The 14380-nt window shown below is 46.9% G+C and overlaps 1 protein-coding gene across 7 annotated transcripts in view; it reads left to right on the plus strand.

The window, feature by feature from the left end:
- The window catches only part of SNX30 (sorting nexin family member 30), a 108304-nt gene that overhangs the window by 79751 nt on the left and 14173 nt on the right, over positions 1 to 14380 (plus strand). For 5 of the 7 annotated variants that reach the window (XM_055579344.1, XM_055579347.1, XM_055579350.1 and 2 more), the window contains one exon: positions 10438 to 10524. In XM_055579344.1, coding sequence (XP_055435319.1) covers positions 10438 to 10524 — 87 coding nt within the window. Of the gene's footprint in view, positions 1 to 1568; positions 2778 to 4494; positions 4999 to 10437; positions 10525 to 14380 lie in introns of those variants that run through there. The other 2 variants (XM_055579346.1, XM_055579349.1) reach the window with 2 other exon arrangements.

Here is a 14380-nt window from a genome sequence, read left to right on the forward strand (position 1 = left end):
GTACCAAAGTTACCCTCAGGCCCAGGACTCAAACACGCTATAGACATCTGCAGGTGAGCCCCTTATATGGGCTCACATTCTATACACAGCGTGTATATAAAATATGATTATGAGAGTGATGGGCTGGGAGAGAGAACACGTTAGAGTCTTTAGCAAAGTTCTAGCAGTGCTTTTTGAGCGCTGGTGTCATTATGACCAGGCCAGGAGTTGGAGAAGCTTTATTTAAGAAAGTTAGGGAAGGGCCCTATACTTCATATCTCACACTGCCTTATTCATGGAAGGTAGTCGGTGAATATTTAATTGAAGCTGACAGTGTGGTGCAGTTTGGAATGTTTACAGATATATAACTATTGTATGACACCTATCTTGTTATTTTTAATAACTTGTAGTAGGTTTATCTACAAGTCAAAGAGCATGCTTATCTCAGAGGTACTGGTGATGACTAGTGAGATGAGAGTCAGAGGAGAGAGTGATAAGGTAAAGGCCAAAGTGAGTGGAGCCAGTTGAGCAAGGGAGTGGGTGGCAGGTGGGGAGTTCAGATAAGTAAAGGATAAGATATGAGGAGATACACGGTAGTATCTTAAAGGTCACAGTCGGTAAGTCTGGATTTTGTTCTTAGGAATAAAAGACAAGCCATTTGGTTTCATGCAGGGAAATGACAGGCTATGGTTTGCACTTTTAAGAAGACAGTTAGTGCTATAATAATGAAGAATGGATTGTGGAGAGAAAGGGTCGGGGAGAGGGAGAGAGAAAGAGATAAAGGTCCAGAGACCATCAGCAAACTGTTGCAGGGAGCTGAGTAGCAGATAACTGAGTCGTAGAGCTTGGGGAAGTGAGCAGACTTGGGGTGTATTTTGTGTGCAGGGCCAGCTAGACTTGCGGCTCTGTTAATGTGAAGTGAGAAATTAGGGAATCGAGGATGACTCCTGCGTTTTGGGCTTCAGCAACTGTGTTGATAGTGGTCCTGTTTAGTGAGGTGGGGAAGTTAGGAGAAGAACAGTTGGGAATCAAGTTGTTTTGGCCATACTGAGTTTTTAAAAAGTGCCTATTAGACATTAAAGTAGAGCTGCCATGGCAGCTGGTTATGAGTTCAGAAGGAATAGGCATTTGGGAGTCATTTGTTTATAGATGGCATTTAAATCTATGAGAGTTGGGGCGATCATCTGGTGAGATGAGACTGAGGCAAATAGTCCAGGGCTGTTCCTTGTATCTTCCAGTATTCAGCGGTCTAGCACCTAATTAGGGGGATGGACAAGTAGGAGGAAGGAGCCTGAGAAGGAATGGTCGGTGTAATACGAGAAAGAGTAGAGGAGGACCTTAGTGAAGCCAAGAGAAACAACTGTTAGAAAGAGCATGATAAGCAGTGACCATATGAATTAATAATGTGGACGTCACTGCTAATCGTGATTCGAGGTGTAAGATGTAGCTACGAAGTTTGGGTTGGAATACAGCTTGTTTTAAAAATTCTGATTATTTCATTGCCATATGATTTTTTGACTTTATTTTTAATTTTTCTTAAAAAATGTTTTTGGAGTATAGTTGATTTTACAATGCTGTGTTTGTTTCAGGTGTACAACAAAGTGATTCAGTTATACGTATATTCATTCTGTTTCAGACCTTCCCCCCATATAAGTTATTACAGAATACTGAGTGGAGTTCCCTGTGCTATACCTAGGTCCTTCTTGGTTATCTATTTTATATATAGTAGTGTATGCATGTTAATCCCAAGCTCCTGATCACCACGTTTCCCTTTTCTTAACCATGTTTGTTTTTGATATATATGTCTGTTTCTGTTTTGTAAGTTCATGTGTATCATTTCTTAAAAATTGTATTATACATATGATATTTATCTTTCTCTGTCTGACTTAAACTTCATTTACTATGATAAAGTCCAGGTCCAGTCTGATGATTTCTTTGGCCTATGCGCGTATTCCCCCAGAGACCACGAGGTGGAGCTAATGAGTCAAGTGACTAGTCTATGCTTTTAGGTTGCCCACTTAGGGTGCCTTTCAAAACCTAAAAAAGAGATTTTCTAGAAGGTTGATTTGAGGGAAAGAAAGTCCTCCTTCCTAAACAAAAGTGACTATAGGCTTGAGGGCCTGATTTCTTGAAAATGTGAAGAATTAGGAATGTATCAATGTATATAATGATCTCAAATATTTTTAAATTTAGAAAAATATAAAAATCAAAACTCTGAGATTCCCAGTTAGGGCTGACTGGATACATATTGAAACTTCCTCTTTTCATACAATCAGAATGACTCCAGAATGATTTTTTTTTTTTCTTTAAGGCTTAAGTCCAGGGGGCGAGGGGGGTATGGTGGGAGGGAAGAGCAGCAGGAAGGGAAACAGCAGCAGTACAATTAGGAACCAAAAGCGAGTTGAGAGGTGATAGAGACTCAGGTGACTCAAAGCTGCTTAAGCTGACTGTGGGGAGAACTGAGAAGCCACCTAGTTTACACTGTGGACTCCTTCAGAAAGGTGAGGAGTGGACAGCACCAGCTACCCCTGGGACTGCGGGAAAGAGGGAGCTGAAGACAAGGGTTGAGCAGGAGTCTGTTTAAGAAGCAATTAGAGCTTCCGATTCTGTTCTCCTTCCAAACACCGGGGCACTGTCCCTTCGCCACTTGGGCAGAACTGGAGGTGTATTCTCTGCTGCACACGCTTGGTCGCTCAGTTGTGTCCAACTCTTTGCGACTCCGTGGACTGTAGCCCGCCAGGCTCCTCTGTCCATGGGCTTCTCCAGGCGGGAATACTGGAGTGTGTAGCCATTTTCCTCCTCCAGGGGATCTTCCCAACCCAGGGATCGAACCCACGTTTCCTGTATCTTCTGCATTGCAGATGGGTTTTTTACCCATTGAGCCACTGGGGAAGTCCCCATAGAGGGCCTCTGCTCCAAGGGATGCCAGGCACAGTTGAGGGTGGGGACTGAAATCCTAAAATCAAGAGCAGAAGGCCACTAAATGTTGGAACTCTTGGTTGTCTTTCCTAGTAGAGTTGGAGGGCCTTTTAGAAAAATCTAAACAGGCTGGGAGAAGAGACTAGAATATACTGATATTTAGTGGCAGGGGGAATCCTCAATGAAAGGACCCAGCAGAGTCCCTGTAGAGAACTATCAGGAAGCCCTCAATATCAGAGAACTTTCAGCCAGTTTTTAGTGTTTCCCTCTTGGGCGAGTGTGCAGAAAAGGCTCACCAAATATTTAAGGGAAGCTTCTAATGTGAATACAAGTAAATACAAAGAAGGAAAAACAAAACATCACTGAGGGAGAAGAACTTTTCCGGGAAAAAAACTCATTGATGTCTTCAGAAAGAGAAGAGATGTCACAGCTATAAAATAAGCATTGTTAAAGTTCCAGAGAATAAGCAAAGAGCTCATGGAATGATGATCAGGATAGAAATGGAAAAAAAAAAAAACAACCACAAACAGGAGAGTTAGAAGAACAGTTTACGGAAATGACTATAAAATGAAACAAAAAGACAGACGGAGGATTGGAGAGAGAAATATATAAAAATGAGAGGACCAGACCAGACATCTAATATTTCAGATCCAATATCTGAAAAACAGGAAGAGAAAACAGAGAAATGGGGGGGCATCAGAGGCATTCAAGAGAAAAGACTGGAAGTGAAGATAAGACATGTTACAGGCCATGCCTAAAAGATGAGGTGGTTGATGCTTAACCCCCTCCTCTACATTTTTCTTTATTTTTCAAATTATCTGTAACAAATACTGTTTAAAATGAAGGCATGATGTGTGGTTTTAGTATTAGCAACATTGTCCTAGAAAATTGAACTCACAGGTGGTCTGTCATCAAAGAAGGAATGGGTGAAAAAGAGCATGTTGGGAAGGGCGACCTAAGTGTGGCCATTTAATCACACATTATGTCACCAGGTCAAATTCAGACTGATTTTCTTGCCTCTAGGGAAATGCTCTCATAGACGGACACCCAAAGACAGGCCGCAGGGCTATGTTGGGTGTCAGATGTTTTTTAATTATTATAAATGTTCAAAATTGAAGTGTATTTGATATATCAGTTTCATGTGTGCCCCGTTATGATCCCACATTTGCATACATTGTAAAATGATCACCAAGATAAGTGTCACCTAACAAAGTTAGTGCAGTGTTATTAACCGTGTTCTCCATGACAGTACACCCTCATGACTTATTTATTTTATCCCTGGAATTTTGTACCTCTGGATCCCCTTTAGCCATTTCCTAACCCTCCTAATAACCCTTCTTCTCTCTGACAACCACTGATCTGTTCTCTGTGAGTCTGGACTTGGTTTGGTTTTGTGTGTTTGAGTTTTATTCTCATTTGAGCTTCTTTATTATGGAACACTCATCATTGTACACAAACTCCCCCTGGGTGTTTTGGGCTGTCAGCTCTAGGCATGCCAGACCATAGGCCACTCTGGACTGTCATTCTCTTCGTGTGGCTGAGCTGCTCCTGCTGCTCTCATTTACTGTCTCAATCCCATTTCACCTCTTACAAAAGGATTTGATGCTTAAAAACTTTCCGGACCCTGGGAGCCTTCGGGATAGCTGCTGACCATTTGCACTGGGGCTGTCTTTGGACTGCATTTTCCTCCGCCCCCACGTCTGTGAACCCACAGCCTCCTTAAGGGGTGGCGTTCCTGTTTCCTGGGTGTCGGGCTTTCCGGTTGATCCTGACCACCATGGCACTTTGGAAAACATCCAGTGCAGATGCTGAGAGCCAAACCACAGGATGTACTGGGTCAGCCGAAAAAGTTCATTCGGTTTTTCCGTAACTTTGGGTTTTTCCGTAAGATGGTATGAAAAAACCTGAACAAACGTGTTGGCCTGCCGAGTATCTGTGATCTAATTTCCTGATGCTTTTGTTTAATAGCTGTTACTAGTTTGCTCTGTAAACATTTTGGATGACACGTATTATGTTTCCATTGCTTAACTTTTTTATTATAGAAATGTTCAAACATATCCAAAAGTAAAGTGGAAGTGTACTTCCATGTACCCATTAGCCTGCTCCAACACTCGCCCACTCACGTTCCATCTTATTCTAGCTCTCCTCCCACCTGCTCCCAGCCCCCACCCCCTGGCTTATTTTAAACCAAGTCCCAGGCATTACATCATTTCGTACAAAAGTTCATATCTCTAAAATACAAACATTCTTTAAAAAAATTTTTTAATGTGCATCATTTTTAAAAGTCTTTATTGAATTTGTTACAATATCGGTTCTATTTATATTTTTGGGTTTTTTGACCATGTAGCATGTGGGATCTCAGCTCCCCAGCCAGGGATTGAAACCATACACTCTACTTTGGAAGGTGAAGTCTTAACCACTGGACCACCAGGGAAGTCCCCAAGTGTTCTTTTAAAAAAGAAAAAGGACCACATTATTCAGTTTAGTTCAGTTGCTCAGTCATGTCCGGCTCTTTGTGACCCCATGGACCGCAGCACTCCAGGCCTCCCTGTCCATCACCAACTCCCAGAGTCCACCCAAACCCATGTCCATTGAGTTGGTGATGCCATCCAACCATCTCATCCTCTATCATCCCCTTCTCTTCCTGCCCTCAATCTTTCCCAGCATCAGGGTCTTTTGCAATGAGTCAGCTCTTCGCATCAGGTGGCCAAAGGATTGGAGTTTCAGCTTCAACATCAGTCCTTCCAATGAACACTCAGGACTGATCTCCTTTAGGATGGACTGGTTGGATCTCGTCGCAGTCCAAGGGACTCTCAAGAGTCTTTTCCAACACCACAGTTTAAAAGCATCAATTATTCTACGCTCAGCTTTCTTTAGAGTCCAACTCTTACATCCATACATGACTACTGGAAAAACCATAGCCTTGACTAGGCAGACCTTTGTGGACAAAGTAATGTCTCTGCTTTTCAACATGCTGTCTAGTTTGGTCATAACTTTCCTTCAAAGGAGCAAGCGTCTTTTAATTTCATGGCTGCAATCACCATCTGCAGTGATTTTGGAGCCCAAAAAAATAAAGTCAGCTACTGCTTCCACTGTTTTCCCATCTATTTGCCATGAAGTGATGGGACCGGATGCCATGATCTTAGTTTTCTGAATGTTGAGTTTTAAGCCAACTTTTTTACTCTCCTCTTTCACTTTCATCAAGAGGCTCTTTAGTTCTTTTTCGCTTTCTGCCTTAAGGGTGGTGTCATCTGCATATCTGAGGTTATTGGTATTTCTCCTGGCAGTCTTGATTCCAGCTTGTGCTTCTTCCAGCCCAGCGTTTCTCATGATGTACTCTGCATTTAAATTAAATAAGCAGGGTGACAATATACAGCCTTGACGTACTCCTTTTCCTATTTGGAACCAGTCTGTTGTTCCATGTCCAGTTCTAACTGTTGCTTCCTGATCTGTATACAGGTTTCTCAAGATATTTCCATCTCTTTCAGAATTTTCCACAGTTTATTGTGATCCACACAGTCAAAGGATTGGCATAGTTAATAAAGCAGGAATAGATGTTTTTCTGGAACTCTCTTGCTTTTTTGATGATCCATCAGATGTTGGCAATTTGATCTCTGGTTCCTCTGCCTTTTCTAAAACCAGCTTGAACATCTGGAAGTTCACAGTTCACATATTACTGAAGCCTGGCTTGGAGAATTTTAAGCATTACTTTACTAGCGTGTGAGATGAGTGCAATTGTGCAGTAGTTTGAGCATTCTTTGTCATTGCCTTTCTTTGGGATTGGAATGAAAACTGACCTTTTCCAGTCCTGTGGCCACTGCTGAGTTTTCCAAATTTGCTGGCATATTGAGTGCAGCACTTTCACAACATCATCTTTCAGGATTTTAAATAGCTCAACTGGAATTCCATCACCTCCACTAGCTTTGTAGTGTCACACCTAAATAGATATTTTTTTTCCTTAATATTTCCTCAAATATCCAGTTAGTGTTCAATTTCCCCAGTTATCTCAGGCACTGTTTTTAGGCTTTTTCCAAAGTGGGATATAAATAAAATCCATACATTGCTTGATATAGTTCTTAAGTACTTTAAGAATCCCTCTCCCTCTATTTATTTTTCTTTGCAATGGCTCAGAGGGTAAAGCATCTGCCTGCAATGCAGGAGACCTGGGTTCGATCCCTGGGTCAGGAAGATTCACTGGAGAAGGAAATGGCAACCCACTCCACTACTCTTGCCTGGAAAATCCCATGACCAGAGAAGCCTGGTAGACTATAGTCCATGGGATCGCAAAGAGTCGGACATGACTAAGCAACTTCACTTTCTTTCTTGCAATTTATTTATTAAAGTAAGGAGTCATTTTTCCCCCCTCTGCATTTGAAAAGAGAAGTAGTGAAGTTCCAGGTTACTGGGACCATTTCGAAATCATGATGAAATGCTCTACATTACATCTATATATAGCATTGAGAGAGCTTTACTCCGTGTCTCTGATTAAAAGTCTCCTTTCATCGAGGTCCTCCCTGGCCACCCCGTGTGCGATTCGCCATCTCCCAAACCCTCAGTGCCCCACATCTTCCTTTCTGTTTATGTTTTTTCTCCTGAACACCCAGCATTACCTTCCAGACTCTTATGCTGATTATATTTTATCTGTGTATTGTCTGCCTCCTCCCTGGAACGTAAGCTCCACGAAGGCGAGGGTTCTGTGTGATTTGCTCTCTGTCGTATCTCCAGCACGTGGGTAAATGAAGAGATGTTACGGCAAGACAGAAATGGGGTGGGGATGGCCGTGCAGACCCGGGGCAGAAGGATGCAGGGTGGGAAGCATGTATCCCCCCATCCACTGGCATCAGAGAGCTCAGAGGGTAAAGGCCTTTTGCCCATCACTCGGTGCTGGAGAAACTTCTGTGCAGATGCTGACCCAGTATCTTGAAGGCCCTTTCACTCCGTTGTAGGCTGAGACCCCCTCAACCAGAGGCCAGCGTGGCCGGGTCTATTGGCAGAGTCTGTGCTGTTTGGGGAGGGAGGCCAGTCCCTTCAGACTACCGCCCATGGTGTACGAAGGTGCTCCCACAAGGACGGTAGTCTTCAGCAGTTTATCTTGATTCGGAACAGGTTGCCCTGGCTGGCAGGCTGGGGAACCACATGCGCTCTGGAATTCAGCAGAGAAGCCTGAGTGAGTCACCACTGTGCTCTTAGCCGGCGGTGTGGCCTCAGCCAGGTCACTTTGTGGTGCCTCATTGTTCTTGCCTGTAGAGCGGAGATAGCACCCTTTCACTTCCGCAGGGTTGTTGCGAGCTTTTGTGGTTGTTGCGAGTTTTTTTCTGCAGTCCAGTGAGGTAGGGGCGCTAGCCCAGAGCCCCTCTTCAGGCTTCAGGAGAAGGCCGCGTTCCGGTTGCTCCGGGCTGGCAGCAGCTGAAGAGAAAGAGCCCTTAGCTCTCCTTGGCGCCAGGGCAGGCCTGAGGAAGGGAGGGAGTGCGGCTGAGTCTTGGGCCCCCTCGTCTGCCTTGAGGCAGGGGAGAGGCCACGCAGTGAGCTGAGTGGAGTTGACAGGACTCCTGTCACCATCTCTCCCTGCCTGAGGGCCTGGGCAACCTCATCAGAGAGACTTGAGACTCTCTCAGCAGAACTGAGGACTGGAACCTGAGGACGTGCCACACCGTGCTTACTGTGTTTGGAAGGCATTTTAAGAGCATTTCTAGCTTTGGCTGGGAGTTTCTTGCCACACTGACAGGGGTGTGTCATTGGAACAACTCGTTTGTGGAGCCTGTTCCTAGCCTGGATACGCGTGCTTTTCCCCAAACCATGTGAGGCGTCCTGTGAAGGGAGTACAAGGCAGAACCAGGTTCCTCAACAACACCCCCCACCCCTGTCCTCCTGGCCCCCAGGGAACCACGTTTGTGTCCCCACGGAGAGCAGCTACTGCTCATACGAGACCAGTGGATTTAGAATGCTTTCGGCTCTGTGACATCTAGAAAGGAGCCCTGGCTTTTTTGTTCTTTTGTGTTTACTTTATAGATTTGTCCCATCCAGTACGACAGCCGCTTGCCATCGGTGGCTGTTTCAGTGTAAGCTCAAATTAGGGAAAATTAAATAAAGATTTAAATCCAGTCCCTCAGTCACACCAGCCACATTTCAAGAGCTCAGTCGGCATGTGGGCCTAGTGGCCGCTGTGCTGGTCCATGCAGGTCGTGGATCCTCTCCATCACAGCAGAAGGCTCTGGGCCCCGAGGCTGATGAGTGTGGGGAGGAGACCTCAGAGCACCTACAAGAAAGCTGCGAGGAAAACAACGAAAAGCAAAGCTACTGCAGGTTTCATCTCACGTTCTTCTCGTGGAGAAACACTTCTCATGCAGAAACACTTCTCCAAGTAAATACTTAGGGGAGACTTGGGGTTCCCCATGTTGACACCTTCCATGAGAAGGTTGTCCCCAGAGTGTTGTCAGTGATTCAGTCACTCATCACGTTTCAGCACGTTGTACAACTGAATGTGTCCACTGCGGTGGCCGAGGAATGGCCCCCTCCCACCGGACCCCACGCTCTGCTGGAGAACAGGAGATTAGAAACTCAGAGATTAGAAACTTCTGAGTCAGTGGCAAAGAAAGTTTTTGTTACTCTTGGTTTGCCACTTGTGGTTCTACTAAAAGAAGAAAAAGAAACCTTTGGATGAAACATGCTTTTCTAGAAGGTTGACCGTAAGCTTTTCTGTTCTACCTGCTGGGATCTGAGCGGCAGAGACAGAGGGAGGCGCCCAGGGCATAAGTTTAGGGACTCACACTCGGGTGCCAGCCTTGAACTTGCACGGACTCAGGACTGAGTGTCCCCTTAGCGTTTGTATCCTGGGCGCCTGGCTTGCCTCCCCCTAGTTCCACCCAGGCTGTGCCCATCCAGCGCTGGGTCTGGCAGTCTCCCCATGTGGTCGCAGGGCTTCTGACCTCTTCCGTGGCTCTTTGAGCACGAGCATCCTTGTTCCATGTCCACACGTCTCCCGTAGACAGAACCCTCAGGTCCGAGCTGTGTATCTTTGCTCTTCAAGTACCCGACCCAGAGTGGAGGACAGATATGTGGCTAATAGTGGATCAATGAGCAGATCAGTCCACCAGGGGTCAACTCAATGAATTAAAGAGACAAGAACTCTCCTGACTTAGACTTTTCCATTAACAGTTCAGACAACATCCCACCTTGGCACCTGCCAGCCTCCATGTCCCAGCACAGCTGAGGTCTCTGTGCACAGGGGGACTGAGGGTCCCCTCATCCGCATACCCATGGAGTGGGCACCGCTCCCCCCACCCACCCTTCCCTGGGATTCAGTGACTGAGCATCAGGCTGAGTTACTGCACTGGAAAGCTCCATCTCTAAGCACGATTCTCCTCTCCCTCCTCCACTGCTTTCTCCAGAGCCCATGTCAGCCACGACCAGACCGTCCTAGGAACACAGAGCCCATGTCCGCTGCGGCCAGACCATCCTAGGAGCTTGTGGCGGTGGTTTGGGCAGGTACGGGGTGCAGAAGCAATGGCGTGCTCACGCTTCCCTTTCTCCCGCCCACAGAGCGTGCTGAAGAAGAGGGACCAAGTGCAAGCCGAGTACGAAGCCAAACTGGAAGCTGTGGCTCTGAAGAAGGAAGAGCGGCCCAAGGTCAGGGGAACCCCCGGGGGCGGGCAGGCTGTGACACCCCACAGCTGTGCCAGCTGAATTCACGTCCCTTGATCGGTATGACCAAAGTGACCAGTGCCAGCTGGGTGGGGTTGGTGCTGTTCTTTTCCTCTTTTTGCTCCCTTTTATGTCTGATGTACATTGGGAGTTGAGCTTTTTCTTACTCTTTCCTGGGATTTTTTTTTTTTTTTTTTTTTTTTTTTTTTGAGGTTTCCAGCTCTGCAATTCAGAGGCAGTTCCTGTCTATGAAATGGGACTGAGGAGAAAGGAGAACAGTCTAGATTAGTGTTGTCAAAACTGTAACCCACCCAAAAGCACCGAAGCCGAGAGGCACACTATTAAACTGCTGTGTGCCCAGCTGCCCTTTGTCTGCAGCTGCCAGTCCCGCTGACTAGCTCCAAGCTGCTCCTCTGATTTTCTGGAACACGGTGCAGCCTGCCGAGCCCACATCTCAGTCTCATTTAAAAGAATGACAAGGGATACTGTATTTAAAAATCTCACTTTTAACAATTTAGCTTCTAAATATAAGTACAGAAGTCACTTTTCCTGGTGAGGGATGGAAGGAGAGACAAGAAGTTCTGCCTCTAGCCCAGCTTGGAAACTGAAAATCCTGTTTAAAAGATGTCACTTAAATAGTTCTATCAGACGTCCTATCCACTCAGCACCCCATGCAAGCTTTCTCAGAGGCCAGTTTTGTCTTCTGGTAGATGTTCAGCCCGATTTGGGGTGGTGCCTTACTAAAGACAGGAACTAAAGGGTATGAGTAATAGGCAGAATTAAGTGCTGACTGTGCCCGGGATTGCGGGTTGCCTGCAGGTCACGACAGCCCGGGAGCAGAGGACGCTGCTGTTTCTGGCTCCCGCGTCCCACCCAGCTCAGCTGTGGGGCTCGGCCTCGTGCTCTACCCTTTGTGCCGGCCTGGGTGACTTCTCTCCTCCCAGTGGGTGTTGAAATCTTCCTGCTGCTGTTGCTCTCACCTCCCTGGAGCATCACTAGCTCACCCATCCAACTCATTCTCTTGGCCACAAGAGTTCTTCCAAGAAGGGGAAGGGTTTCTTTCCAATCTGGAGGTTCCAAACATTCCCACACCCTAAGCACAGCATGGCGGGGGAGGGCGCAGTGTGTCTTCCCTCTGTCTCGTGGGATTCTGAACCACTCCAAAGTGAACTTGCTTCTCATATAGCAATGGTGATATTTGACAACGCAGGTAAGTGTAATCAACAGTGGGGTCAGCTGAAATTGTGTCTCCAGTTTGGGGTCTGGAGCAGCCGCTGCTTTGGTGGACCGTGGAGGGCTTGGTTGGCGGCCCGTTCAATCAACCACCGTTTGGTAGGCGGAGCATAGGATTGGAATCAGATGGCCCTGGGTTTGAATCCCCACTCTGTCTCCCAGCTCAGACTGGGTTTGCTCACCAGCCTCTGTGGGATTCATCCATGTGATTGCTGTGAAGATGGGAGAATCAGTCGAGTGTCCGATGCAATAACAGATGCTCTGCTGGTGGGTCCTCTGTTGTCCAGACTGGCTCCCCATTGCCTCTAGCAGGAATGCTGAATGAGAGCTTCATTTTCGAGGTTTGTTGCCACTTTTTTTTTTTTTTAATTATTAAAATTCTTTTTCTGAGTGCACTGTTGGGGGCATTGTTTCCTTGTGTCCCAAAGTATCCCCTGCGTCCCCACGCCTCCCAGATGTCCTAGCAACAGAGAGACAGCTGCTGTGGGAAATGAGCTTAAGGTTTGGCTGTGTTCTGGTTAATGTCTTATGTTTGAGCTTCACTTTCCAGAGCTGCTGTTGGTGAGAAAAGAGCCAGGCTTTCAGGAAGCGGGTCAGGGCTGATATTCCCCCAGGACTCAACAGTTTCTGCTGTTGGTAACTGTCATGGGAGCAAGACTGCTCACAGATCCATCCCAGGGCTGCAGGCAAGGAAAGGACTCCCACCCGAAGATGGGGGTTTCTCACAGGGAGGCTGGGGTCTGGGCTGGAAAACAGAAGATCTGAGGGAGTCTGGGGGCTGACTTCCTTTTGAGGTGAAGTCTTGAAAGATTGCTCTGAAGAGTGAGGCAAAGTTGATTTTATGTGAAGCCACGGAGAGGTGTTGAAAACTGACCACTTCTCTGTAACCCAGGAGAAGGGGTTGGCCTCTTGGGTCTCAGTGTCCCTCACTGGGATTTCACAGGGGTGTGGATGGATGCCTTTGGACAGAGGACTGAGCCCTGTGACTCCGGCTGTTGGCCGGGTGGATGCGAGCCCGGTGGTTGCGGCTTCTTGGCGTGTGCTGTGCTGGGGTCAGGCAGCGGTGAGGCCTCTGGAATGGAGGAAAATGTTTGTATCATAGAATTTAAAGATTGCTTTGGTTTTAGGTGAAGGAAAGTCCACAGACCCTGAGGTGGTTTATTCTCAGGCAAGTGGAGCTTTGGTTGTGCAGACTCTGCTTCCTTATTTTAATTTTGATTTTAATTTGGAGAAATGAAAGGCTCTGAGCAAGGAGGGAGCTGGCTGCTTTTTGCTGCCTCTGTCAGGACCACGGACTTAGGGAAATCTGAGAACTTGCCCTTCCTTAGAAGCTATCAAAGCTATTAGTGGAAACAGAGAGGGCCCGAGGAATTGCATTTAAAACTGGATGGAAAGCATGCACACTCTAATGTGGACTCCTGTGAGGGCAAACCCCGGGGGACCAGGCACATTGTATTCTGCGTTTGACTCTCTTCAAATGCGTATATAGTCACATGTTGATTCAAAAAATTAAAAAAGAAGGGATGCCAAGAGAAAATGTTTTATGAAAGGTTAAAAGAGAAAGAGAGGGGCTGTTTCAGGCCCTGACCCACTGAAGCCTGGTACTGGATCCTTCCAGAGGCTGTTGGAAGTGGGTAACACCATCATGGGGGCAGGCCTGTGGTGCAGACGTGGATGGAGCAGAAGGCAAGATGTGCCGCTTCTCAGGGTGAGCGCGGGTGAGGAGGGGAAGGGGCGCTGGAGGCCACTTGGACAAGCCTCTCAAAGGCGGTGGACCTTTACAAATTCTTAGAACCACCAGAATGGTGAACATTCTGGAATGAGGGGGATGTGCCAGTGGGTAGCGAGAACTCCAGTTCTGAAATAGCAGATAGACACAGGGGGACTTCTGAATATGGAGCTTCCGTAGGCCTGAGAGTTCTGCAGGAGTATCTGTTGTTTCCAGATAACCTCTGGTGAGTGAGGAGAGGCACGCCTGATGACTCCCAGTTCTCTCCACAGGAGCCATGACCTCAGCCTGGTTTAGGAAGCCAGAGTAATCCACCACAGCAGGGCAGGGCTCTGTCACCTCCGTTGTTTAATTCCTACAACAGCCTTCTATCAATGCGGTTCCCACCTTACAGATGAGCAGCCAGGGCTCAGGGGACTTATGTGACCCACCCACAAAAGCTTACACATGGTGGAGCCGGAATTGGACCCCCGATATGTCTGGTTCCCAAGTTGGAGCCCTTTATCCCCACTGCGAGGGCTCCCAGCAACCTTTGCTTCACTGAGGGGGAGGCTTCCTGCTTTTGGAAGATGTGTGGCTGATCCTGGAGGGACTAGGGGGGAGAACCTGGGCCTGCCTGGCTCTTCATTCTGTGTCTGCCCGTCTATTAAGCCATCGTGCATGTGAGCCCAGGGCTCCTCTCTCCTCAGTGTCCGCTCTCCACACATCTTGAGCGCTCACTTTTCCCTCCTCACCAGCTATTCTCTGAAGTTTGCTTCTTTTTATCTATTTTTTTAAAAAGCATTCTTACTGAATATTTGCCAGATTCAGTAGCCTCTTCTCAAACTTTACCCTGCCTCAGTGTTTTCTCAACTTCTCTTCCATCTCGCAGGTCACATA

The sequence above is a fragment of the Bubalus kerabau genome, chromosome 4, assembly GCF_029407905.1.
Source record: "Bubalus kerabau isolate K-KA32 ecotype Philippines breed swamp buffalo chromosome 4, PCC_UOA_SB_1v2, whole genome shotgun sequence".
Taxonomy (NCBI): domain Eukaryota; kingdom Metazoa; phylum Chordata; class Mammalia; order Artiodactyla; family Bovidae; genus Bubalus; species Bubalus kerabau.